Here is a 26,867-nt window from a genome sequence, read left to right as displayed (position 1 = left end):
CGGCCTTGTGTCATAATGAGACAAGTGTCTCAACAGCCAGGGTCAATACTTCTAACATATAGGTTTCTGCAGTTACGCCTCTGGCTTGTTTCTTTTTGAACACCACTTCTACATATGGATGTGAAATGAACTTCAGTCATCAGCTTCTCAGCAAAATATAAGATCTTCATTTCTCATGTTCTACAATACACACACACACACACACACACACACACACACACACACACACACACACACACACACACACACACACACAGAGAGAGAGAGAGAGAGAGAGAGAGAGTTCTATTTCTTTACATGTATCTTATTTCTAGCTTTTCTTGCATTATATTTTGTTATGTCAACTCAATTATATGTTTTTAGGGTTCAATGCCTGTCTGTCTGTCCAACTGTTAAGAACCCTTTTCCTAAGGAAGGGGTAGACATATCAAGTTCAAATTTATGTCACATATTATGGTCTATGCTCCCTTGTCAGTGTACCGTTTTCTAAGCTTCTCAGTCATGCTACGGAAAGATTTGACCATTTATGTCATGCATTTTGAAACTCGAAAACTCACTCAACAAATAAAAGTTTATCAGCTTCCATAGTTGGTGGCATTTCGAATACAATAATTATGGGTATTGGGCCCTGTCATTGCAACTACTATAGCAGCTAAGTTGTTGACATTTCAACACACTTTGTGTATTCCTCTTCAGTGTGGTTCACTGCTTTATACTGGCACGTCTTAAAATTACATCAAAAGTACTTTTTTCCTTCTTTATCTGTCTGTTTATCAGGAAAAAGAAAACTGGCATTCTACAGATCGGAGCGTGGAATGTCAGATCCCTTAACCGGACAGGTAGATTAGAAAATTTAAAAAGGGAAATGGATAGGTTAAAGTTAGATATAGTGGGAATTAGTGAAGTTCGGTGGCAGGAGGAACAAGACTTCTGGTCAGGTGAATACAGGGTTATAAACACAAAATCAAATAGGGGTAATGCAGGAGTAGGTTTAATAATGAATAAAAAAAAAATAGGAGTGCGGGTAAGCTACTACAAACAGCATAGTGAACGCATTATTGTGGCCAAGATAGACACGAAGCCCATGGCCTACTACTGTAGTACAAGTTTATATGCCAACTAGCTCTGCAGATGATGAAGAAATTGAAGAAATGTATGATGAGATAAAAGAAATTATTCAGGTAGTGAAGGGAGACAAAAATTTAATAGTCATGGGTGACTGGAATTCGAGAGTAGGAAAAGGGAGAGAAGGAAACATAGTAGGTGAATATGGATTGGGGCTAAGAAATGAAAGAGGAAGCCGCCTGGTAGAGTTTTGCACAGAGCATAACTTAATCATAGCTAACACTTGGTTCAAGAATCATGAAAGGAGGTTGTATACATGGAAGAATCCTGGAGATACTAGAAGGTATCAGATAGATTATATAATGGTAAGACAGAGATTCAGGAACCAGGTTTTAAATTGTAAGACATTTCCAGGGGCAGATGTCGACTGACCACAATCTATTGGTTATGAACTGTAGATTAAAACTCAAGAAACTGCAAAAAGGTGGGAATTTTAAGGAGATGGGACCTGGATAAACTGACTAAACTAGAGGTTTTACAGAGTTTCAGGGACAGCATAAGGGAACAATTGACAAGAATGGGAGAAAGAAGTACAGTAGAAGAAGAATGGGTAGCTCTGAGGGATGAAGTAGTGAAGGCAGCAGAGGATCAAGTAGGTAAAAAGACGTCGGCTAGTAGAACTGCTTGGGTAACAGAAGAAATATTGAATTTAAGTGATGAAAGGAGAAAATATAAAAATGCAGTAAATAAAGCAGGCAAAAAGGAATACAGACGTCTCAAAAATGAGATTGACAGGAAGTGCAAAATGGCTAAGCAGGGGTGGCTAGAGGACAAATGTAAGGATGTAGAGGCTTATCTCACTAGGGGTAAGGGAGATACTGCCTACAGGAAAATTAAAGAGACTTTTGGAGAAAAGAGAACCACTTGTATGAATATCTAGAGCTCAGATGGAAACCGAGTTCTAAGCATAGAAGGGAAAGCAGAAAGGTGGAAGGAGTATATAGAGGGTCTATACAAGGGCGATGTACTTCAGGACAATATTATGGAAATGAAATAGGATGTAGATGAAGATGAAATGGGAGATACGATACTGCTTGAAGAGTTTGACAGAGCACTGAAAGACCTGAGTCGAAACAAGTCCCTGGGAGTAGACAATATTCCATTAGAACTACTGACAGCCTTGGGAGAGCCAGTCCTGACAAGACTCTACCATCTGGTGAGCAAGATGTATGAGACAGGCAAAATACCCTCAGACTTCAAGAAGAATATAATAATTCTCATCCCAAAGAAAGCAGGTGTTGACAGATGTGAAAATTACCAAACCATCAGTTTAATAAGTCACAGCTGCAAAATACTAACGCGAATTCTTTACAGATGAATGGAAAAACTGGTAGAAGCCGACCTCGGGGAAGATCAGTTTGGATTCCATAGAAATATTGGAACACATGAGGCAATACTGACCTTACCACTTATCTTACAAAAAAGATTAAGGAAGGGCAAACCTACGTTTCTAGCATTTGTAGACTTAGAGAAAGCTTTTGACAATGTTGATTGGAATACTCTCTTTCAAATTCTAAAGGTGGCAGGGGTAAAATACAGGCAGCGAAAGGCTATTTACAATTTGTACAGAAACCAGATGGCAGTTATAAGAGTCGAGGGGCATGAAAGGAAAGCAGTGCTTGTGAAGGGAGTGAGACAGGGCTGTAGCCTCTCCCCGATGTTATTCAATCTGTATATTGAGCAAGCAGTAAAGGAAACAAAAGAAAAATTCGGAGTAGGTATTAAAATCCATGGAGAAGAAATAAAAACTTTGAGGTTCACCGATGACATTGTAATTCTATCAGAGACAGCAAAAGACTTGGAAGAGCAGTTGAACGGAATGGACAGTGTCCTGAAAGGAGGATATTAAATGAACATCAACAAAAGCAAAACGAGGATAATGGAATGTAGGTGAATTAAGTCGGGTGATGCCGAGGGAATTAGATTAGGAAATGAGACACAAGAAGTAGTGAAGGAGTTTTGCTATTTGGGGAGCAAAATAACTGATGATGGTCGAAGTAGAGAGGATATAAAATGTAGACTGGCAATGGCAAGGAAAGCGTTTCTGAAGAAGATAAATTTGTTAACATCGAGTACCCTATTTACTCGAATCTAAGCCGCACTTTTTTTCCGGTTTTCGTAATCCAAAAAACCGCCTGCGGCTTAGAATCGAGTGCAAAGCAAGCGGAAGTTATGAAAAATGTTGGTACGTGCCGCCACAACTAACTTCTGCCGTCGAATATATGTAGCGCTAAGCAGGCATGCTCTGTAGGCACAAAGACAAATACTGGCGCCAAAACCTCTGCGTCAGTAAATAAATTAAAAAAAAAAAAAAAGTGGAAGACGAGCTTTTTTTCTCCGCCGCGAGTTTCGACCACTGCATTTTCATACATTATCCAACGAAGTAAATACAAATTCCGTATTGTTCATCTTCGAATGTAGCACAATTTCAGTGTACTACGAAAATCTGACTGGCAAGACTGTTTGGGATGTTTGTCAATATGGCCAACTCTACGTTCTGAATTTTTTCCTATCTGTGAGAAGAGATGGTTGCTAATAGGAACCTGATGAAATTTGAATCACATACAGTATTCTCTTCACCATAAGAATAATACGAATATAAACATTTTGTCATGTATTCTTTCGTGTTTGCTGCTCTCTCATTTAAATCCTGTCTGCGTAATAAACTATGAAACTAGAGTGAGACAACAGCAAACGCGGAAGAATATACGTATCGTGTCATGTTTATATTCGTATTATTCTTATGCCTAACAGTGATATAGTGAGAAATGAAGCACGGCAAGTGACTAGATTTTTAAATCTAAGATGACTAATTTCTGTGCAGAATTTGATGTAATAAAGAAGCGGCCGCAAAGATTTTCAAACGGAGAAAAATTTTCGCCTAACTCTCGTTCAGAACATGTTCTATCATACGCGGTCTATTATTTGATTCTTGTTGATCATTATCAAAGAAAGCAGCAGTGTAAGTAACAACAAATAGCAGTCTCTTGCCATTGTTTCGCTAATGAGACGATTCCTCTCTTTTTTTAATTGTACGCGGCGGTAGCGCGCACAAAAGCAAGCCATGCCGCGAGCCGCGACAGGCCGTAAACACGCACTATCAGAATGCGACAAACAATGCATGACACAGTGCAGTGATGCATTTTCAGCTTAAGTGTGATGCAAACTCCTATAACAAAGAAAACGGCACTTATCAGCTCAAAGCAAAATAAGCAATCGATTCAAACCAGACGAAGCACGTGAAAAAGGAAGGGCACCCGTATAAATACGGACGGAGAGCCTGACGCATAGCAATGGCTACGTGGTAAAGCTTAACTGCTAAGCTTACGACTCGAACCAAACTACTGTAGCTGTATCGTCATTCATTCGACCTAAATTGTGTCTCATATTACAATGGTCCAACTTTGTTTCGATTTGGAGGTGCGGCCTAAAACTTTTCTCTCCCCTTGAATTTCGAGTCTCAAATTTCAGGTGCGGCTTAGATTCGAGTGCGGCTTAGATTCGAGTAAATACGGTATAGATTTAAGTGTCAGGAACTTGTTTCTGAGAGTATTTGTATGGAGTGTAGCCATGTATGGAAGTGAAACATGGACGATAAATAGTTTGGACAAGAAGATAATAGAAGCTTTCGAAATGTGGTGCTACAGAAGAATGCTGAAGATTAGATGGGTAGATCACATAACTAATGAGGAGGTATTGAACAGAATTGGGGAGAAGAGGAGTTTGTGGCACAACTTTACTAGAAGAAGGGATCGGTTGGTAGGACATGTTCTGAGGCATCAAGGGATCACCAATTTAGTATTGGAGGGCAGTGTGGAGGGTAAAAATCGTAGAGGGAGACCAAGAGATGAATACACTAAGCAGATTCAGAAGGATGTGGGTTGCAGTAAGTACTGGGAGATGAAGAAGCTTGCACAGGATAAGGTAGCATGGAGAGCTGCATCAAACCAGTCTCAGGACTGAAGACCACAACAACAACAACAACAACAACAACAACAACATCTGTCTGTCAGTCTTAAAACACCCTCTCTTCTCTGGAGCAGGTTGGATTATCAACTTCTTAATTTATGTCCCCTTGGCAATGTAAAAAATGTAACCTTTTAAGTCAATGGAATCAGGAGGTTTGGCGATTTACACCACAAACATGTCAAACATAATGAGGTATCTTGAGCATTTGATACTGAACTCGCACTTTGTTCACAACATATTAAAAGCTTTGGATCAAGGCAGGCAGGAAGACGCAGCATTCCTCCCTTTGCAAGAAGCATTTGACTCGGTACCACATTTACGCTTTTCATTAAAAGTGCAATCATATGGGGTATGAAGCGAAGTTTGTTAATGGATTGAGGATTTTTTGGTAGTAAGGACGCACAATGTTATCTTGGATGGAGTCATCATCAGATGTAGAAGTGACTTTGTGTGTGCCCTGCAGAAAATATTTACAGTAACCTCAGACTTTTTGCACATGATGCAGCCATCTATAATTAAGTACTATCTGTAAGAAGCTTCACATATGTTCAGTCTGATCTTGGCAAGATTTCAAAGTGGTGTAAAGATTGGCAACTCGCTTTAAATGCTCAAAACTTAAAAGTTGTGCATTTCACAAAATGAAAAAACATAGTACCCTATACTACACTGTCAATGCATCACTGGTGGAGTCAGTTATTAAATTGTAATTATATAACAAAGAAATGTCTTTTTGCCATCTTAATATCCGTTGCATTCATTATCTGTCAAATCATAATAGATGAGCATTACTGCATACAAAAATAAAATGTTAAGTTGCAGTTTCGTTTTAGTAAGTAAATAAAAATGTTTTAATAAATCTTCCATCTCTACACATATAAACTTAAGTCCCTACTAGTCTGAGGAATTACTGTATAGATTTTGATATGGTCTTGGAACTCCCGGGACCAATATGTTGCCAGTATTGATACCGTTAACAGGCAAAACTCTTTGAGATTCTAGGTGCCAGATGCTGTAACTTACCAAACGAGAAAGTGCTGGCAGATAGACACAATAAAAAACACACAAACACACACACAAATTTCAAGCTTTCGCAACCCAAGGTTGCTTCATCAGGAAAGAGGGAAGGAGAGGGAAAGACGAAAGGATGTGGGTTTTAAGGGAGAGTGTAAGGAGTTATTCCAGTCTCAGGATCGGAAAGACTAACCTGGGGGGAATAAACGACAGGTATATACACACACACACACACACACACACACACACACACACACACTGTACATACGCAGGCAGACAGAACATCCAGTGCACTATTCCTACTCGCACTTTACCAAATTCTTTGAAAATATTTTTCAATGCTGTTCCAGCAAAAATGTATGTAGAAAGTTCTTATGGTAGCCTTCGTTAGCGTTTGTACACATTTTTAAACCTGGTTCCACATTTTATCTTACATCACAATGAAACAACTGTCCTACCAACCCAGATGTTTATTTTACAATGTCTTTTGCAAAGTCTTCATGTTCCCGTCACTTGGTTCAAAACTAGGAAAAATAAAAATTACAACAATGAACGTCCAGGATGGAATAACAATGACATGAAAAGTAAAAACTGTAATGTACCACAAAGATGAGGTTCAGTTGCAGACATGCAGAATGATAAGACTGCTAAACACAAATGGCCATTTTCTGAAACAGAAAACACACACACACACACACACACACACACACACACACACACACACACACACACACAAAATCTCCAACCAATGGGATGTGTGTGGGCACTGCGACTGCATTTGACGTTAGCAACAATTTGGGGTAGTTGGTGGGGATAAAGACGAGGTATGGAGTGGGGAGTGGGATGGTTAGCAGTGTAGGGGTGGGGGGAAGGTGGTGTGCTCCTAGTGAAAGGGTGGAGGGACATGGTGGAGACAGGGCAGAGCTGCTAGGTGCTGTGTCAGGAGCTAAGGTATTCCTACCCACTGTCATCCCAGCCTCCCACAATAGCATTCCACTGTCCTCCCTAGCCCCTACCGTAGAGGCATTATGCTTCACACAGAACCTACACAATATCACTCTCCATCCCTATTCCCAACCATCTGCCAGATAACTCATACCCTGCAATAGACCTCAATATAAGACCTGTCCCATACATCATCCCACCACCACCTGCTCCCAAACCTGTCACAGGCATTTCCCATGATCTACAAGCTAATCCATCACTACAGTTCTGCTTTCTGTGTGGCCATCACAACTAACAAGCTGTCTGTCTGCATGAATGGCCACCGTCAAATTGTGCCCAAGAGACAGCTGATCAACCCAGTTGCTGAACATGCTGCCCAACACATTGTGCTTCAATTCAATGTCTGCTTCACAGTCTATGCCAACACCAGCTTTTCCAAATTGTACCTGCTTAAACTCTCCCTACAACGTATTTTTCATTCCCATAAACCCCCCCTTCCCAGCCTAAACACCTGCTAGTTCCTGTACTCCACCAACCTATCCACTTCACTGCTCCCACTTTGGCACTACACTTTTCTGCCAATACACGCACTAGTCTATCCTGCCCTCTCTACTTTTCTGCTCTCCCTCTTCCACTCCCCCCCCCCCCCCCTCCTCCCAGCACAGCCTTGCGACTCTGCATATAGCAGCAATATCACATCCCCACCAAGTCTCTGCATGCCCTTTGCCTCACCCCTATGCTGCTCCCCCTCCCCTCCCAAACTCATGCCACTTGCTTTCCCCCCACCAGCCACCCCAGATTGTTGCTCACATCAGACTAAGATGCAGACCACAGTTGGGCCACAATGCCAGAGACATGCTACCAGTGTGTGTGTGTGTGTGTGTGTGTGTGTGTGTGTGTGTGTGTGTGTCCCACAGAGGCCTTTTGGATGAAAGCTTAAATGTTTAGCAGGTTTTCAAGAGAACATCTCACATTTAAGGATATTCCTACATCAATCTGTCACAAGGACAATGTCTAGCATTACCAAGACACAATGACAGTGCAAAAATGAAAGATCCTCAAGTCATATCAACATCTTTTGCATGGAACTACTCTTATGACCTGTCTGTAACATAGTAATGTTCAGTTTTCCTGTGGAAGTGGGCTAAGGAAGTGGCTCACATTATAGTGGGGTTGTGTTCAACCATCACATTGACCAAGTTGGTACATCCACAGAAGGTCATCACTAGGTCTCGTGTCATGATGACTTGTAGAGTTCATAAAAAATTTCTCTTAAACACTGTTGTTGTTATTGTTGTTGTGGTCTTGAGTCCAGAGACTGGTTTGATGCAGCTCTCCATGCTACCCTATCCTGTGCAAGCTTCTTCATCTCCCAGTACCAACTGCAGCCTACATCCTGCTGAATCTGCTTAGTGTATTCATCTCTTTGTCTCCCTCTACGATTTTTACCCTCCACACTGCCCTCCAATACTAAATTGGTGATCCCTTGATGCCTCAGAACATGTCCTACCAACCGATCCCTTCTTCTACTCAAGTTGTGCCACAAACTCCTCTTCTCCCCAATTCTGTTCAATACCTCCTCATTAGTTATGTGATCTACCCATCCAATCTTCAGCATTCTTCTGTAGCACCACATTCCGAAAGCTTCTATTCTCTTCTTGTCTAAACTATTTATCGTCAATGTTTCACTTCCATACATGGCTACACTCCATACAAATACTTTCAGAAACGACTTCCCGACACTTAAATCTATACTCGATGTTAACAAATTTATCTTCTTCAGATACGGTTTACTTGCCATTGCCAGTCTAGATTTTATATCTTCTCTACTTCGACCATCATCAGTTATTTTGCTCCCCAAATAGCAAAACTCCTTCACTACTTCTTGTGTCTCATTTCCTAATCTAATTCCCTCGGCATCACCCGACTTAATTCACCTACATTCCATTATCCTCGTTTTGCTTTTGTTGATGTTCATTTAATATCCTCCTTTCAGGACACTGTCCATTCCGTTCAACTGCTCTTCCAAGTCTTTTGCTGTCTCTGATAGAATTACAATGTCATCGGTGAACCTCAAAGTTTTTATTTCTTCTCCATGGATTTTAATACCTACTCCGAGTTTTCCTTTTGTTTCCTTTACTGCTTGCTCAATATACAGACTGAATAACATCGGGGAGAGGCTACAGCCCTGTCTCACTCCCTTCACAACCACTGCTTCCCTTTAATGCCCCTCGACTCTTATAACTGCCATCTGGTTTCTGTACAAATTGTAAATAGCCTTTCTCTCCCTGTATTTTACCCCTACCACCTTCAGAATTTGAAAGAGAGTATTCCAATCAACATTGTCAAAAGCTTTCTCTAAGTCTACAAATGCTACAAACGTAGCTTTGCCTTTCCTTAATCTTTCTTCTAAGATGAGTCGTAGGGTCAGTATTGCCTCACGTGTTCCAACATTTCTACGGAATCCAAACTGATCTTCCCCAAGGTCAGCTTCTATCAGTTTTTCCATGCGTCTGTAAAGAATTCGCATTAGTATTTTGCAGCTGTGACTTATTAATCTGACAGTTCGGTAATTTTCACATCTGTCAACACCTGCTTTCTTTGGGATGGGAATTATTATATTCTTCTTGAAGTCTCTAGGTATTTCGCCTGTCTCATACATCTTGCTCACCAGATAGTAGAGTTTTGTCAGGACTGGCTCTCCCAAGGCTGTCAGTAGTTCTAATGGAATGTTGTCTACTCCCGGGGCCTTGTTTTGATGCAGGTCTTTCAGTGTTCTGTCAACCTCTTCACGCAGTAACATATCTCACATTTCACCTTCATCTACATCCTCTTCCAATTCCATAATATTGTCCTGAAGTACATCGCCCTTGTATAGTCCCTCTATATACTCCTTCCACCTTTCTGCTTTACCTTCTTTGCTTAGAACTGGGTTTCCACCAAAGCTCTTGATATTCAATGGAAAACTTACTGTCAGACACTAGGTGAGCATTAAAGGAACTGTTTCACCAAATAGTTTTACCACTGCCAAAACTGCTTGAAACAAACAGCTGAGCCTAAAATTTATCAAAAGAGTCCAATGTGAACATAACGAATGCAATATTAACAGTATAAACAAAGAATTCATGGTAGAAATGCTACTGTCAAACCTGTTACAAATTTTATACACAAACAACAGGCTTCAATGGTGCAAGGAACACAACCTACACTACAGAGAAATGGAAAGGTATTACTTTAACACTAGTCTCAACGCCACGTCATCTGGCGACCACAATATGACACATCATCATCATCATCATCATCATCATCATCATCATCATCATCATCATCATCATCATCATCATCATCTCCATCTTCTTCTTCTTCCATAAACTATGAAGTACTGATGGACATTCTGTGACCGTTTTGGCAGCCTCATTTCGTTTTCTGTTTGTCTTAAAGACACAAAAAGGAAACATAACTGGTAATGCCTAGGAGATTGTTTTAGATAACCATATTCATTCAATGATGCAGGAATTGTTCCCAGAAAAGAATTGGACTAGCCAAGGTTTTTATGTCATTTCAACATCAAAGATTGGGACAAGACCTATGTAGCGATGACCGAAGTTTCGAAACTGTAACATATTATTGTAAAAGTACAACAATAATGTAAGGACCTGAATGAAACGAATGTAAAGTAAGGGAAAGGCAACCACTCAACTGTAGCAAATTGATGAGTGGAGCATAGACGCACAATTGAAAACTGCATTCACAAGCTTACAAGCTGCTCTTCTAGTAGTAGCACGTGTGCCAAACACAAGCACGCACAAACACACACGGACACACAAATGAGTGCAGCCACAGTATAGTCTATTCAAAATAAGTTTAGTATCAACAGCTGTACCGGAAGTGGTAGGGAGAAGGTCGTGCCGGAGGCATGGCTTGGATTCAGCCAATCCCGTGATGGCTGTAGGCGCAGCCCAGTGGGCACGAGCTCCCCGAGTTGCCAAATCTCAGTCCACAACACTACCACTTGTGCCGCGATTTAGTTGTAGTGAGTGAGTCTGTGCGACCACTCCGTGTTGTTTTTTTTTTGCAGTTTAGGAGTTACCGTATTGTTTCTGTGACAGTTATTTGTTGTGTCTTATTTAACATGTCAGAAGAAAGTACATCGAAAGTTAGAAGTGGATAAGTTCAATGCCCTTCTCGTGAACAGGGAATTGCTTTACGAGGACAATGTAGAGAAATGGTTTGTTCCTCAAGAGCTTACTTTGAGAGTGAAAAACTTAATGGTGGCCCACTACTCTACGTTAGCAAGGTAGTAGATAAAATGGCAGCAGCTCTGAATATCAACAAAAATTCTGTCGTAAAAATTGGGAAGGAACTGTTTGCGACAGAAAAGGAAGTTGGAGAACCATCCAAACTTGGTACTCCCGAGGAAAAAAAAAGTTCTATGGATAAGCGTGTTACGAATTTAGATTAATTTGCAGAGGACGCAATTCGTCGTCATGTTTACATTTATTAATGCAGAAAGGAACATCCGACACTCTCAAAGTTATTGGTGACACTTACAGAATCAGGACTTTTTCAGGGCAGTACACATTGTTATTCAGTTTTGTACAATGTGGGATTTCACTACGGACAATTTTGCAGCTGTAAGCTACTGATGGAAAGGGAGGATGTTGCTGCATGGCGATGCCTATTTTTAAGACAAATATGTAGCATAAATGTTAATGGAAGTGGTTTGGCTTGATGAAATATGGGTTAATTCTGGTCATGTAATTAGGCAGGGGTGGACAGACAACATGATTAAAGAAACAATGCAGATGCCCTCTGGTAAGGGGGCAGATTGATTCTACTGCATGCAGGCACCTCAGAAGGTTTCATACCAAACTGTCTCCTCCTCTTTCAATCTAAGAAGAAAGGAGATTATCATGAAGATATGAACCACATTACATTCACAAAGTGGTTTGAAGAAGCTCTAACACCCAATCTAGATAAACCGTCAAGAACTGTTTTAGACAATGCTCCATATCATTCGGTTGTTGTTGATAAAGCACCTACCATGGGAAAGCGAAAGGAGGAAATGACTGACTGGCTTGAGCATCATACCGTAAATGCGTCTGATGACCTTAAGAAGGTCGAGCTTATGGAAAAAATAAATTTCCATAAACCGCAATTTCCAAAATATGAAATCAACGAACTGGAAAAAAAATATGGGCATACAATCATCAGGCTGCCACAGTACCACTGCCACTTCAACCCTATAGAGTTGATATGGGCCCAAATTAAAGGTTACATTGCCAGGAACAACCAAAAATTTGCGCTCTCCACAGCAGAACCATGCACTAAAGAAGCTATTACTCACGTTACCTCTGAAGACTGAAAGAAAGCCGTCAAACAAACACACAACATTATGGAAAGAGCATGGCAGGATGAAGGTGCTTTGGAGACTTCAGTGGAAGAGATGATTATCTCTTTAAATGACAATAGTGACAGCAAAACTTCGTGTCTGTAATAGCGACAAGAGTGATGTCAGTAGAGTTTTACCATTATCCACACAGAGATACAGCACAAATGGATTCAGCTACACGTTTGAAGTGCGCAGTTTGCACTTTTAAGTACTGGCATATCAAAATTAAGTCACACTAAGTTTTGAAATTTTAATATGGCGGCATTATCAAATATTAATTCCAAAGAAGAATTCAGTCTGTGCATACATATTACAGTATAGGAAATGATGTCTGCAATACACTGGCCGTTTTTGTATTGCTTTTGATTCTCAGAATAGATGTTGCCCAATTTAAGATACCAAACAAGCATTATTTTATTTTTTGTTGTGTTGGAAATAAGGATGCATATCAGAAATATATCAGGTCTTTACAAATAAACAGGTCTGTTGCCTATCGCTACTGTACGCGAGCAGACGATTGCGCCTCATTATTTACAGGCCTGTATCTCGCATTAGAGATCTTCAACACAGCTAAGGTTTGAAACAGATGAAAATTTGATGTTTTCTTGACATTTCATTCGCATAATTTTACACCAAACTTCAATAGCAAAAAACTTTCTCTCATCTCGTTGGAAAGTTGTTTCTTAAAAACTGTCTTCTATAGTCTAAAAACAAAAACTTATTTCACAACGAATTGCATTCGGCTCCACATTTAAAGATCTAATAGTTACCGTGTGTGAGCAAGTTGAATGAAACATGAGATGATGAGCGAGTTCCGTGTGGGACTTGGAAACTCTGTTCCATACTGTCAATCCTAAAGTAATTCTGAATGCACTATAGCATACATTTAGGTATCTGTGTAGTCGTGTGTGCGACAATGTGCATTTCCTATCACAAGAGGAGCCGGAGAGCTCGAAAGTTAGTGAGTACTGTTTGATTCCTGAAATTTTACCGGCGTAAAGAGTAGTCCACAAAGTTTCAGTGCAGCTGGATAACGTCGACTTCTCTCACAATATGTCGGATGACAACCATTCAGGCATTTTCATGTGAGTGTTTTCCACAGGAGAGTGCTAGTCCACATCGCTACCTTTATTCTAATAATTAGCGTGAAGACACACATGCAAAGACAGCCGCAACATGAGTGGAAATGTGACCACCCACAAGGTCAAGACTAGGAGTGGTTTAAGTCCGAAGCATTCCTCCCATACATTGGCAACATTTCGTCGAAATTGGGCAGAATGTTAAGAAAACATAATGTCGAAGTAATCTTCTGCCTGCCAACAAAGACATACTTCTCAGTTCAGCAATGGATGATCTTTGATTGCTGAAGACTGGAATCTACCAAATACCTTGCTTGTGTGGCAAAGTCTAAATTTTGTCAGATAACTTATCAGCCCACGAAAGATGTGTTGAACATAATCTCCATGCTTGCATTTCACAGTATCTCCACAACAAGCCATTCCATCGATCACTCCGCCACGGAAATCTTGGCACCACCGAGATCCTTCTGGGATTCAGTTATTAAGGAATTTGTGGAAATACGTCTGACATAGTGGCTTTCAACTGGATAAGGCATGGGACCAGGTGATTTCTTTAATTTATTCAGAAAGAAGACGTGACACATATGGTGAACTATAATTTTATTAATTTTGACATCTGAATTTTAACTCTGACAGTGCATTTTCCAACAGAGATTGCACATCTAGTATCACATTATGTATGCGCCTGCATGTCCTAGATAGCAATAGTCAAAGAGGGCATGTATCTCTACAGAGATCTCCCATGTGGCGGCTACCTTCGGTGCAGGCATCTTCATGCCAATTACTCATCTAAAAGTAGCGATGCGTTTGTCAGCCGATATATCAGGGCAAGAAGTCAACATTATCTGCCTGGAATGCCGAAACTTTACGGAATTAGTTAATGCGGTTTTTTATTACACGTCACCTAATAGCGCACTACGGATGAGAAGTTGCCATTCCATTATTTTATGCATGATATAAAAGTAGTTTCACTATCTTAAAAACTTAATTTCTCTCAATGGCAAAAAGTTTCTGAAAGCAGTTAATCAATGTAAGACATAGGTTAAGATAAAAGCAGTTTTCCAAAGGAGATAACCATCATATGATGCCAACATGTCAACCTGTATTATTTCATTACATGACACATGTAAGGCCCAATATGACAAAGTGAGACACATTTAAAATGTCAACCAAGGGGTATTCATTATTTTATTATTACTGTCAGCATAAGAATAGAAATACATCCCCATTCCCAATCTACAACAATTCAAGGTTCAATTTAAGAATTAGTGTCTTTAAGCTGGTTATGTTAAACAAAAGGTAGACTATAAGTGTACCTTATTGTAATATGCTTCATCTTCCTCTTCCTCAAACTGAAGTTCTCCCAGTGCTTTTGCTGTTGCTGTGATATCTGCGTCCAGACCATTTTCCCCAATGTCACCATTCAGCTAAAAAGTAAACCATTTATGAGGACATTACACACATTTTTATTCATGTACAAATATTGGTGATTCACAGATTAGTATGGAGTTGGATTAAATATTGAAATGTTAATAGCACAACTGTTTCAGACTAAAAGAACTTGTCAGCCGCATTAAAAAAAAGTGTCACAACAAAATCAACCAAAACGGAACACCTTAGGTAAAAAAGGCCAACAAAAGAAATAATCTTACATTTCTAGTGACCTCCGAGACAGTCAACAATACCTACTTCATCTCACATTTGTTGTATGATAATCTTATCACTGCAAATCATTCTCCTTCCTTGCACTTTCAAGAAAAGCACATTTTTGTGGAACCACTTTCAGCCATGAAGCCGTCGAAACCAATAACAGAAGGATTGCAACAGGAAAAACACACACACACACACACACACACACACACACACACACACACACACACACACACACAAATAAGAGTAACTCAAAAGATTCAAATAGCTATCAGTTTACTAATCTAGATCACTGTTTAACAGCACAAAATGCATTTCATATAAAATTACATGAACATACTGTAAAGACAAGATTTTCTCTATCAGGCAGGGCCCTTAATCACTGTCTTGTTTTCTCTACAGTGTGACACTGCTCCAAAGTGTAACACCAATAGGCCTACCGTAATTTACGTTCCATCCTCCCAAACTTAATTATTTTTAGTCATTTTTGATCTTTGATCATGTAACCTACAATTACTTCAAGAAATAATCAGACAGTTTTCTACAGCATGTAGTATTCTTTTACAGAGAGAAATATGTACTATCTGTGGGTCTTTCTTGTAAATTTTGCGAACTGTAAGAGAAGGTAGGCTTTCCTTGCTGGTTACACAAATAAAATCTCAGATAATTTATTGTCTTGAAGAAAACATTTGAAAACTTGGTTGCAATCTTCAGACAGGTCAGAAATTTGTCAAAATGTTTTATTGAGGTAACAGTTTTGCTTGGTAGGCGAACTGGTAAAATTAGATACTACATTAATTATGAAAAGTCTACAGATTTCTATAACAAATGAAAACAAAGACACTGTGATAGAAAACTGTGTCCACTGTAGTAGAGTGGGTGAAAGGAGATCCCAACAGATGCAGTGGCCTTGGCACGACTGCTTTGTGTGTCTACATGAATTAATGCCAGAAGTGGTACTCCGCTGCCCACCTACATAACATCCTGCTCCATCCCTACTTAACTCCCAATCCCTTGCCACAGGTCGTATCTAGCTGTGAAAGACCCAGGATCACTACATGGCCCATTCAGCCACCCAACAGATCCTAAGTCCACTCCAGTCACAAACTTATCCCATAACATCAGAGGCAGGGCCACTGTGAAAGAAGCCTTGTCGTATACCACCTCTGCTGCAATTATTAGAGTATTTTATGTGGGTATCACCACCAACCAGGAGTCCATCAAAATGAATGGCCACCACCGAACTGTGGCCAAAAACAGCTGACCACCAAGTAGCGAAACATTTTAATGGCAAGCACCAGCTTCTCTGAACTATGTAGATTAAAGACAGCCATGCAACACATTCTTCATTCCCACTAATTCATCTTCATTGTGTGCTGCACCTCATCATCTCTTCCAGTACCCTTGTGCCACATGCCTAGCCCACGCACCTACTACCCCTTCCCCATCCCCGGTTCCCTCTGAGCCACTAACTGCCCGTTCCTTATCCCTCCTGTTTTCTTCCTCTTGTTCTCTCAATCAACCCCACCAGACACAACCCCTATCCAAGCCCATCTGCTGAACTGCAACCCCAGAATGAAACAGAGTAACACAGTGACATCATATACCACAATTATGTCATTTCGAGTGTTTTCCCTGTAATAGTTAACACCATGGTTAAACCAAATTCATTGTCAACATACCCTCTCTGAGATAAATTGTGAAATACAATGGTCAACTTTAGAGAGATTGTGCAAATGTAGGTTATTGTGGGCTTCAGTAAAATGTCTGCACTGGGAACTGCAGGAGGAAAACACAATGTCAATGTACTGACTCGTTCTGAAACCAGCCTACAGGAATTAAAATATAGACTACTATCAATAAAGATGGTATTACATTAAGGCTGATAACACTGGTCAAGTAGTCAATGCATCACCCTGATGATGACAACTTTCAACAGTGGCCAGAACTTAGGTTTAATAAAAAGACACTGTCACATACACAGAAATGCTTTATTGAAGTTATTTGCTACCAATTTAAGTACAGTACATTGTGGTTATGCAAATAATGTTTGGCTTGAGACGTTTCAATAAATAAATTTAGGAACGGGGAATTGAATAATCGTTATGGTGCTTCACGGTGTAACGAATAACTAGCCGCCCCCCCTCCCAAAAATCTTCTAATGTTTCCACAATAAAGTCAATTGTATAAGGGCTAATCAATTTAAGTTACTTTGCTTGAAAGGTAAACCTAAGTTTTAACAATTCCCCTCACACTTTGAAATCATATGTTTTTCCTAAGCGTGCAACAAATTTTCAATATTATAAGTATTACATTCAATATGACAATTATTCCTGACCTATTCTAGCAGCTGTAGAGCTTAATGCACACCAAGGTCAAATGATACCATACATATAATGAATGCAATTTCCAGAACTGTGTTTCAGTTTGTTTTACCAAACTTAGTAAATGTCATCAATCTCCTTTTTTTATGAACATCTGCTGTTTCACATCGAGTAGACCATACCTACAATCATTAACATATTTACAGATAGACCAGTCACATGTAATGTAGTTACTGCGATTCTCAAATCTTGCAATCAACACATTTGCATTCATATGACATATAACCCCAGAACACGATCTTCACCGCAATGTCTGCTACATACTCCAATATCATTTCATACTGAATAAAGTTGTTATTATAGGCTAGTGTACTAACCAATAATTTACAGAAATCGTCGAAAACTCAAATATTGGAAGAAATATAGACACTTCCGCAAAATAAAATCTCCCATAATAGTATACGGCTTAGCGCAATTAAGACCAAGAAATTACCAGGTAGGTATATTTAATTTTCTCTCGTGATAACCGTTGCTTTTACACAGGAACAACACAGATACAACCAACTAACGTCTTTCAGATATTTCAAAATATACCAGGGAAGGAACTGATACGTAATAAACAACATACAATTTCGGAGAATCGTACGCTTTCCACTGAAATTTACAATACACGCAGCTGAACGGAAAATTAATAACGCCATGTGCTGGTCATAAACAACCAATTGTCAACAAAAAATGTTTACGTAAATACAGAGAGATATAGAAACAAAATTAGACCTACTCCTCGTCCTACATGTACGTAAACATATAACAACAAAGATGTTAAGAAAAAAAGATAAGCAAAACGCAATCCACCAAAAAGAGGTTATGTTACATAGGCGGGAAAGTTGGACATACGTAAAACATAAAAGTCATCTTACTTGATTTTGTGTTGACTGGCTGTGTCCAACGTCCAGCTGGGATGCTTGTGTTTGACTTTGTGAAGGCAACGTAAAATCTGTAAAATCGAATTCAGAACCTTGGGTATCAGCACCGATAAGGTCAGCATCTTCCGTGTCCAAAAATGTTAGCGTTTGCGAACTTGGTCCATACGCGTCAACGCTCATTATGAAAGTATTCTTTTCAAACGTGTATTACACAAACTAAAATACAAAAGTCGCCAAATACACTGGGTACAAGAGCAGCAAACGCAACTGAACTACCACTAAACACGACGCACTGACGCCATGTTCTCGACTTCTCGATACTTTTGTTACGTCAGCACTTAGTCATGAGGATAGCCGTAGTAGTCAGAGTAGCCAACAAAAACGTAAAAGCTTGACAACACGAACGATAATTTTAACTGCAAATGAGACTAAAAATTATGTTAAAGCCTAGTCTTCTTTTACGACGACATTTTATTGCACCAGGGGCAGATTACCGTGGACGATTTCAAATGATAAGATAAGAGATAGTACGCTGATGTTGGTGTTGCGTGGTGTCCTTGCTGGAAGCAGTACTCTGATAAATGCACACAGTTCAGTGGTACTGTGGCTTGTGCTCTCACAGAATGGTCAAAGTAAATAACCAGCAGACGTTTATTACCATAGTTAATACATAGTCTTCACTAGCAAAAGAAACAAAACCGAGAAGACTAGACCAAGTTTAATACATAATATTCTAAGTGTTCTGGAGTGTTTCGTTTCTTATCTGTATATACGACGTCACATATTTCGTGTGTGGCTAATTTATTCTAGATTATATTGAAGACAAGAAGTCGTGGAACACTATTCAATAATAACATAAAATACTCATATGATACTGTTAGTTATGTTGCCACGGAAACTATACAAACAGGCAAAAAAGTAACAACTCATCAATATTCTTACAGATGACGTGCCAGTACGGGATCAAGTACACCACTTTTATTTTTCTCCTTATTTTCTCCGATTAAGTTAAAACTCATGCCTCGTGTCCAATTTTTATTGGAGATAACTACGTAGATGTAGTGACCAATGCCCACAAAGAATGCGCCGACTTTTCAAAAAGAAACGCTGTGGTTATCGTAGCAGGAGCAAATGCAGCGGCGAAACCCCACCAGAAAAACGCGGGACATAACTATACTATCTGATAGTCACGGGAGGGAGGTAGCAGCAATTATGGGTTGCAGTGAACTGAGTTTCAATGTTACGGGTATCATCAAGCCCGGTGCCCCGCTCAAGGAAGTAGTGAAAGACTGCGAGAAGATTTTAAAGCCTGGTAGTGATTGTGTATTAATTGGAGGTGCGAACGACGTGTATAGGAACAAGAACAAATGTGCAGAGAGTGCTCTCACAGAAGCTTTGCAAAAAACGCCTGAAGTGAATTACTTTATTGTTAGTATACCTCGCAGACACGATCTCACGAAAAATTCACGTGTTAATCATAGAATAAAATCCATGAACAAAAGTCTTGAAAAGATCTGCAGTGGTTTTGCAAACGCAACATTTGTTTGTACAAATAGTGCTGTAAGACGTCACTTTACCAGACATGGCCTTCACAGAAACAGGAAGGGCAAAGAAGCAATGACAACTGAAATTCTGAAGGTCATGAAATCATCTACGGATGAGAAAATTTCGCCAACGCATCTACGAAATTCCCTGTTGCCAGAAACTAATGCCAGATCACCTACAGCAGAAATCGTGGCGCCCGCAGCAGCAGAGATCATGTCAGCTACAACAGACATCAGGTCACCTACTCCAGAAACCAGATCACTTACAGAAGAGTCCAGGACACCTCGAGAAGAAGCCAGGTCACCTCCAGCGGAAGCCATCACACTCGCAGCAGAAGGCCCTGCTCCAACTGCAGAGGACCCTACACTGGCAGCAGACGACTCTACGAAGGCAGCAGAGGATAACACACTGGCAGCTGAGGACCCTGTAATGGCAGCAGATGACCCTGCACCAGTAGGAGAAGATCCTACACCAATAGCTGACTATCCAGCACCAGCAGTAGCAGAAGATCCTTCGCTGGCAGTGGAAGATCCTTCCTCATCAGCAGCAGCTGCAGCAATCATTAAAACATAGCCAAAGGAAAGATCTGCTAGGGGCAGGAAACCTGGAGAACACAAATAATTTTGGTATTTATTTATTTATTTATCCATATAAATCTCTTTTTCAGTGCATACATCATACGGAAGATATTGGACAGAAAATCTTTTTGCCTAGTGGTTTTTCAACTAGAAAATATGTATCATTCAAATTTTTATCACAAACTGGAGCCATGTAACGAATACCTACAAATCTGAGGATATGGTGTATATTATAACTGATGTCTATAATTAAAAGTATGAATTACATATTTTCACACAAATGATACTCATAAATTGAATAAAAGCAATTTTGTAGTAAGTAATATATTACAAGTTTTTTTAAGGTATCTGCATTAGAGAGATATTTTATATTTCTAGATAATGTTTTGTACAGGTTTGTTGCAGCATGATGTACCCTTTTTTTGCACAATGTGGTGGAACACATATGTCACTGTCTGGCTTGGTTGGTACTATTATCAAGGAAAATTTAGTTTTGAGCACAAAGGTTTTTTTTCCTTGGCATACCTTTTTGAAATACATAACTACTTTCAGTATAAGGTGTGGGGAAAAGGTAAGATTTTTAGCTTACAAAAAAGGTTTTGTGGTCTTCTGTTGCTTGCTTGTTTCGTCATTCTTATAATTGCCTTTTGTTTCCTGAAAACTGTTTTGGTCTGGTGTATATATCCCCAGAAAATAATACTGTACTTGAGTAATGAAAACACGCAAGCAAAGTATAAGGTTGTAACTGTTTTAGCACTAGTGTTGTTGCAAAGAATTCCTAATGTGTGCACATTTTTGCTAGTTCTAAATTTAGGGATGTGATATGAGAATGTCATTTAACATTTTCTTGAAAATGAATCACAAGATTTTTTTTCTAACAGTATTAACTTTTTGGTAATCCACACATATTATTAGTTATGCTGGAATTTTATTTTGTTCTCTATGGAAATTTATGGATACTGTTTTCTGTGGATTTACCTGTAATTCACTTCTGGTAAGCCACACATACTTCTTCTGTGATATCTTTAGCAGTAGCAGTAAGATCTTCTTTATAATTCCCTTCAATCAATGGACTGGTGTCAGCTGGAAATAGTACTGGCTCTGACTCCATAATATGTAATTGGGAGCCGCTTATGTATAAAAAAAATGGACCTAAAACTGGGCCCCATAGAACCTCATGACTTAGTACACATGCTTCTGATAGGTAAACCTGGAGTTTATTTCATTCCATGTACCTTATTTCTGTTACCTGAGGATGATATTCCAAATGCAATTTAATCCATTCATTTAGCAAGTCACTTAAACAGTATTGTTCAAGCTTTCTGTGGACCACAGACCAACAGTTTTTGTTAGCCCTAAGACCAACCCAGTGAATTTTCTATGATTGTCGACTGAGTTGAAGACATAGTTTACCTGGTTGGAAGCACCTGTTTCAATTGAGCACTGTGCCCTGGAGCCACATTGACATCCGGAAGTATATTGCTTTTGTTGGACAATGTCACTAGTTTTGAAAGGAATACTTTGCAAGTAATATTTGGAAATTCTAACAGTAGTGTCACTGGTCTATAGTTATCCACACAATGCTGATCACATGTTTTTACTTTTACAGTTTTTACCTGCTCTGGGGAAACATTACTTGATTGTGATGAATTTCGGGTCAACAGAAGCGTCCGATCTTACCCGTCGGCTTTGACCCGTGACGTAAGCGTGTTGTGGTGTGTGACGTCATTACGGCGCGGAGTTTGATTTGCGATTGTGGCGTGTTTGTAGATGTCTTGTTTTTGTTTGTCGTGCTCTCTGGTGGTGTGTTCATGGTTTTCGTTTGTTTCGTGTGGTGGGGTCAGTTTTCTGTTGCTCAGGTGTTGGATTTGAAGCGGAATTTCTATTAGTGAGTTAATGGTTAATTTAATGCTCATTGCTGTACGTCGGGTGAGTTTGTTATTGAGTGTATTTGGTTGTGGTTTTTTGTTCAGGAATGGATATGAAAGACCGCCTTAACAGTGTTCGGTTGAGGGCGATGATGGGGGAGACAGCTTTAGAGCTGATTAAATTTCTTCAGCTATTTGGCTTAATTGCCGAGGTCGTGAAGTGCGGTGTGTGCCGTGAACCTATGAAATTGGTTAAAGTTCCGGACTCTCGGACCAGGGACGGATACATGTGGTGTTGCCGGAAAGATGGCGTATGGCGTTCTGTAAGGCGTGGTACCTGGTTCGAGAAGTCTAGATTGGCCATGCGTGAGATTGTGCTTATTACGTATTATTTTTGTTATAGTTGCGGGCAGAGTTTTTGCGCGTTTGAGACTGGTGTGAGTGAGAGGACTGTTTTAGACTGGTATTCCTTTTGTCGTGAGGTGTGTTCCGAATTTATTAAGTACAGGGGTAAGTTGGGTGGGCATGGGGTGGTTGTGGAGGTGGATGAGTCGCAGTTTGGTAAAAGGAAGTATGGGAGGGGGAAGTCTGTGGCTGGTCTTTGGGTGTGGGGGACTGTTGTTCAGGGGGGTGGGGGTACTGAATGTGTTTTTAGGGTTGTGGAGGGGAGGTCGAAGCCTGAATTAGTGGGGTTAATTGAGGAGTATGTAGAGCCGGGGTCCACAGTAGTTTCAGATGCGTTTTCTTCATATAGGGGGTTGGGTGAGAGGGGATTTAATCATTTAGTAGTGAACCACAGTCTAGAGTTTAAGAATTATGATACTGGGGCTTGCACTAACACAATTGAGGGGATGTGGGGAGCGGTTAAGTCAGTTCTTGGGAGGGGGAAGAGGCGCTCTTCCAACCTTCAGTCTCATTTAGATGAGTACTGTTGGCGGAAGAGTGTCCCAGAGGGCTATTGCATTCTTCGGGTTTTTTTAAGGGCTGTGGGTAAAATGTATAGACCGAAAGTGGTTAGTTAGGGTGGGCTGGGTAGGTGGGTGGGTGGTTTATTTTGTTGTATAGTATTTGTGTGTTGTATTTTGGAGTTGTGGGGGAGGGGGTTGACGTTTGGGTGGGTTGGGTTTTTATTTTAGTTCAGTATTTTTTCGTTGGTGTGTGTGTGTGTGTTTTTGTATGTGTGTGTGTGTGTGTGTGTGTGTGTGTGCGTGCGTGCGTGTGTGCATTTGTGTGTGATTGTGGTGGCCAATCTAGTTTGTGGAGCTGGAACTTTTTTGAGGTAAGTTCCGTTTTTTTTTTTTTTGTTATTTATGTATGTTTTGTGTATTGGGTATAGGTTGGAAACATCCGATCTCACGCGTCGGCTTTGACCCGTGACGTAAGGGACCTACACATTGATCTGTAGCGTAGCCCTGAATACGAGGTTAGGTTGGGAGTTTTTTTTTGGAATGCGGCCGCGGCAGCGGCCGCCTATGATTCGAAAATATTGATTTGACACTAATGAACATGTATACGTAATATGAAGCAATTTGATGAACATATTGATCTGTAGCGTAGCCCACTTGAGGTTAGGTTGGGAGTTTTTTTTTTGGAATGCGGCCGCGGCAGCGGCCGCCTATGATTCGAAAATATTGATTTGACACTAATGAACATGTATACGTAATATGAAGCAATTTGATGAACATATTGATCTGTAGCGTAGCCCACTTGAGGTTAGGTTGGGAGTTTTTTTTTGGAATGCGGCCGCGGCAGCGGCCGCCTATGATTCGAAAATATTCATTTGACACTAATGAAGCCTGTGGGGGGATGGGGGGGCACTGCAGACTCCCCCCACCGCATAACGACACATGATGATCAAATTTTGAAAAAAAATGAAAAATTTTTTCCGTACCTGCTAAACTGCATAAGTGCCGATGTATGTAGGTGTAAGGGAAGCTTTCGTTTCTTAGTTTTCTATTGGGGGATGTGATCGGTAGGTTCTGTTGAGCTATATAGGTTAAGGGAAGTGTCCGATTATGGATAGGAATGTGTTTTTTGGTATTTGGTCAGTTTTGTGATGTTGATTTATTTCGTTGTTTTGCGTGGTTTTGAATGGCGGTCGGTGGCTACATTTCTGTATATTTAGTTTCTCCGCACCCAAAAACCCCTAATTTCCCACGCTTGTCCCGTTACAGTCATTAGGCTTTTTGTGAAACTTGTGTATTTCAGTGTTTACAATACGTATGCGATGTTTTTATATCCGCCATATTGGAATTGTTTATAGTCGTTTCCGCGGTATTTGTGACGTCATGGGTCAAAGCCGACGGGTAAGATCGGACGCTTCTGTATTTCCTGAATTTCAAATATCTAACAAAGGAGGCAGTATGAGTCCTGCTGATATTTTTACAATATAAATAGCTGCCCTGCTGCAAAATAAGATTGTATATGACACACCAAAGTACAACTGTTACTTTTTCTATTCTACATATTTTCATATTTTAAGCAACAATGTCTAAGGTTTGAGAAATTAATCTTTTGACGTTGAGGTTGCAATTGCTGATGCCAATATTGAGTTTATGTATATTATGAAACACTGGTCTAGGGATTTTGAATGATGTATTGCTAACATTAATCATTATAATTTTTTTAGTCAATTCTATACAAAGGGTGCCATAAGTGGAGGAGATTATATAATTAGAAATCCAGTGTTGAATATAAAAGCAAGTGTGGGGCAGAAGCACTGAGTAGTGAAAAACATTTTGGAACTGCTGCTGCTCAGTTGTATGGGGAACTGTGTAGAGTTATAATTAACTATAGCAGTATGCAGGTTAAGCAGTTTTGTTATTAAATTAAAGCCTCTGATGGATATTATGTTTACTGAAAAGCCACTGTAATTGTCTGTGGGGACTTAAATATAAATCTTGCAAATCAAACTGCATCAAAAGCGCTATTTTTAACGTACTTCACAGCTTAAACATTCTCTCTCTTGTAAATAGCCCCACAAGAATAACAAATGGAATGGAAAATATTATTGACAACGTATTTTCAACATGGACACCACAACCACAGTGATGATAATTATCAATATCGATTTAGGGATACTTGATCATAATGCACTTATCCTTACAATGCAAGCTTCATCTTTAAAAGAAAGAGATATATACTTTTCTTACAGAAGAATTTCTCTGGGGAAAAGTTTGCTAGTTTTATAGAGAGTCTAAGTAATGAATCCTGGTTAGAAGAAACTTTTTATTTTAATCTTTAATTACGTTGCTACCCCAAGTTATGGCACACCATACCACCTCAAGGTTTTATGGGAAGAAAGCTTTGATGGAAACTTTGATGGGGAGAACTGTGTCGCCATCTGGTAACATTGGGAGCTAAACTATTTTCAACATGCTCACTCCTGTTATAGAAATGCATTGAGTGCTTTTATGTCTTCAAATCTTATTTTATTATTTCGTTTTGTTTTCGTCAGAAATTGCAAATGTTCCATGGTGACTTGGATATTTTTCCCATTGAATGCTCTTCTATAAGCGAGGCCAGATACTTGAAAGTGAAAAAGGTTAGGTTTCAAAATAACAGAACAGAGTTAACACCTACAATGTGCGTAAATAAGAACATAAATTGATGAAGCAGTTTTCATTAAATAACCTTTTATAAACTAAAAAAGATCTGGTGAAGGAGAAAAATACAGCTGTTTATGACGTTATTTGCTATGTAGGGGAAAAAGTAATACATAAGGTAAACAGCCCCCACTTATTCCCTTATAAATATTGTTTGATGTGTGTGTATGTATGTATTTTCGCTAGCAAATTAATGGTGATGTTTTGAAAGGAATTTGCACTTCTCAACTAATTGCTCTTCAAAACTGATCAAGAATATTCGTTATGAAGTTTGCTTTGGCCATTAATGAACTTTATCAATATTAGTTCCTCAATTCCAATACTATAGTCTTGAGTTTTTGTATCACAGATGGTATCTCTTGATTTCAGTTTCACCGTTCTATATTGGTTTTAGGCAATTTGCCGTAACATAATGTAAATATATCCTTAAGTTGGCATGATGTGATGTGACCTGATGGTCCAGTGTGATTCGGACGTAATTCTCTTGTTATGTTCCACCAAAATTCATAACGTCCTTTCAGTTGTCACATAGTCAATTATTAAGCCTTACAACTTCAACGAAATATGCTATTATTAATTTTCACTCTTTCTGTCTAAGAAAATGCTTCTGATGCCTTCTTAAGACTAATTCACACTTGTCATCACATCATGTCACGTCATATCACATCACATCAAAGCATTCTACAAGGCACCTCAAATGGCAGTATTCACACAGGCCATCAGTGGACCAGGCAGTCACATTGCGTCAAGGTTCCTCAGGAACAAAAGTTTTGACAGTGTCATCTTCTTTTAACATCGAAAATTAACTTATTTTCTGCATGCTCACTTATTTTGTGGTATTAAGCTTTGT

At 39.6% G+C, this 26,867-nt stretch overlaps 2 protein-coding genes across 2 annotated transcripts in view; one reads left to right on the top strand and one right to left on the bottom strand.

Annotated features, from left to right (window-relative positions):
• The window catches only part of LOC126095758 (regulator of nonsense transcripts 1), a 134,248-nt gene extending 115,524 nt beyond the window's left edge, over positions 1–18,724 (bottom strand). The window contains exons 1-2 of the mRNA XM_049910551.1: positions 18,416–18,724; positions 14,838–14,948 (exon numbers count right to left, since the gene is read on the bottom strand). Of these exons, the coding sequence (XP_049766508.1) occupies positions 14,838–14,948; positions 18,416–18,601 (297 nt within the window). The 5' untranslated portion in view covers positions 18,602–18,724. The remainder of the gene's footprint in view (positions 1–14,837; positions 14,949–18,415) is intronic.
• A 1,314-nt stretch (positions 18,725–20,038) lies between these two features.
• On the top strand, positions 20,039–20,539 carry LOC126095435 (tropomyosin-1, isoforms 33/34-like). Its single transcript, XM_049910229.1, has one exon. The coding sequence runs from the start codon at positions 20,039–20,041 to the stop codon at positions 20,537–20,539; it is 501 nt and encodes a 166-aa protein (XP_049766186.1).
• Positions 20,540–26,867: the final 6,328 nt, after the last annotated feature.

This window comes from Schistocerca cancellata, chromosome 8 (assembly GCF_023864275.1).
Source record: "Schistocerca cancellata isolate TAMUIC-IGC-003103 chromosome 8, iqSchCanc2.1, whole genome shotgun sequence".
NCBI lineage: Eukaryota > Metazoa > Arthropoda > Insecta > Orthoptera > Acrididae > Schistocerca > Schistocerca cancellata.
The sequence above is the reverse complement of the archived record's forward strand: the minus strand, read 5'-3'. Positions and strand labels throughout refer to the sequence as shown.

Excerpts from the sequence above, each read along its gene's own strand:
- LOC126095435 (XM_049910229.1), top strand. The coding sequence starts at position 20,039 with ATGACAACTGAAATTCTGAAGGTCATGAAATCATCTACGGATGAGAAA.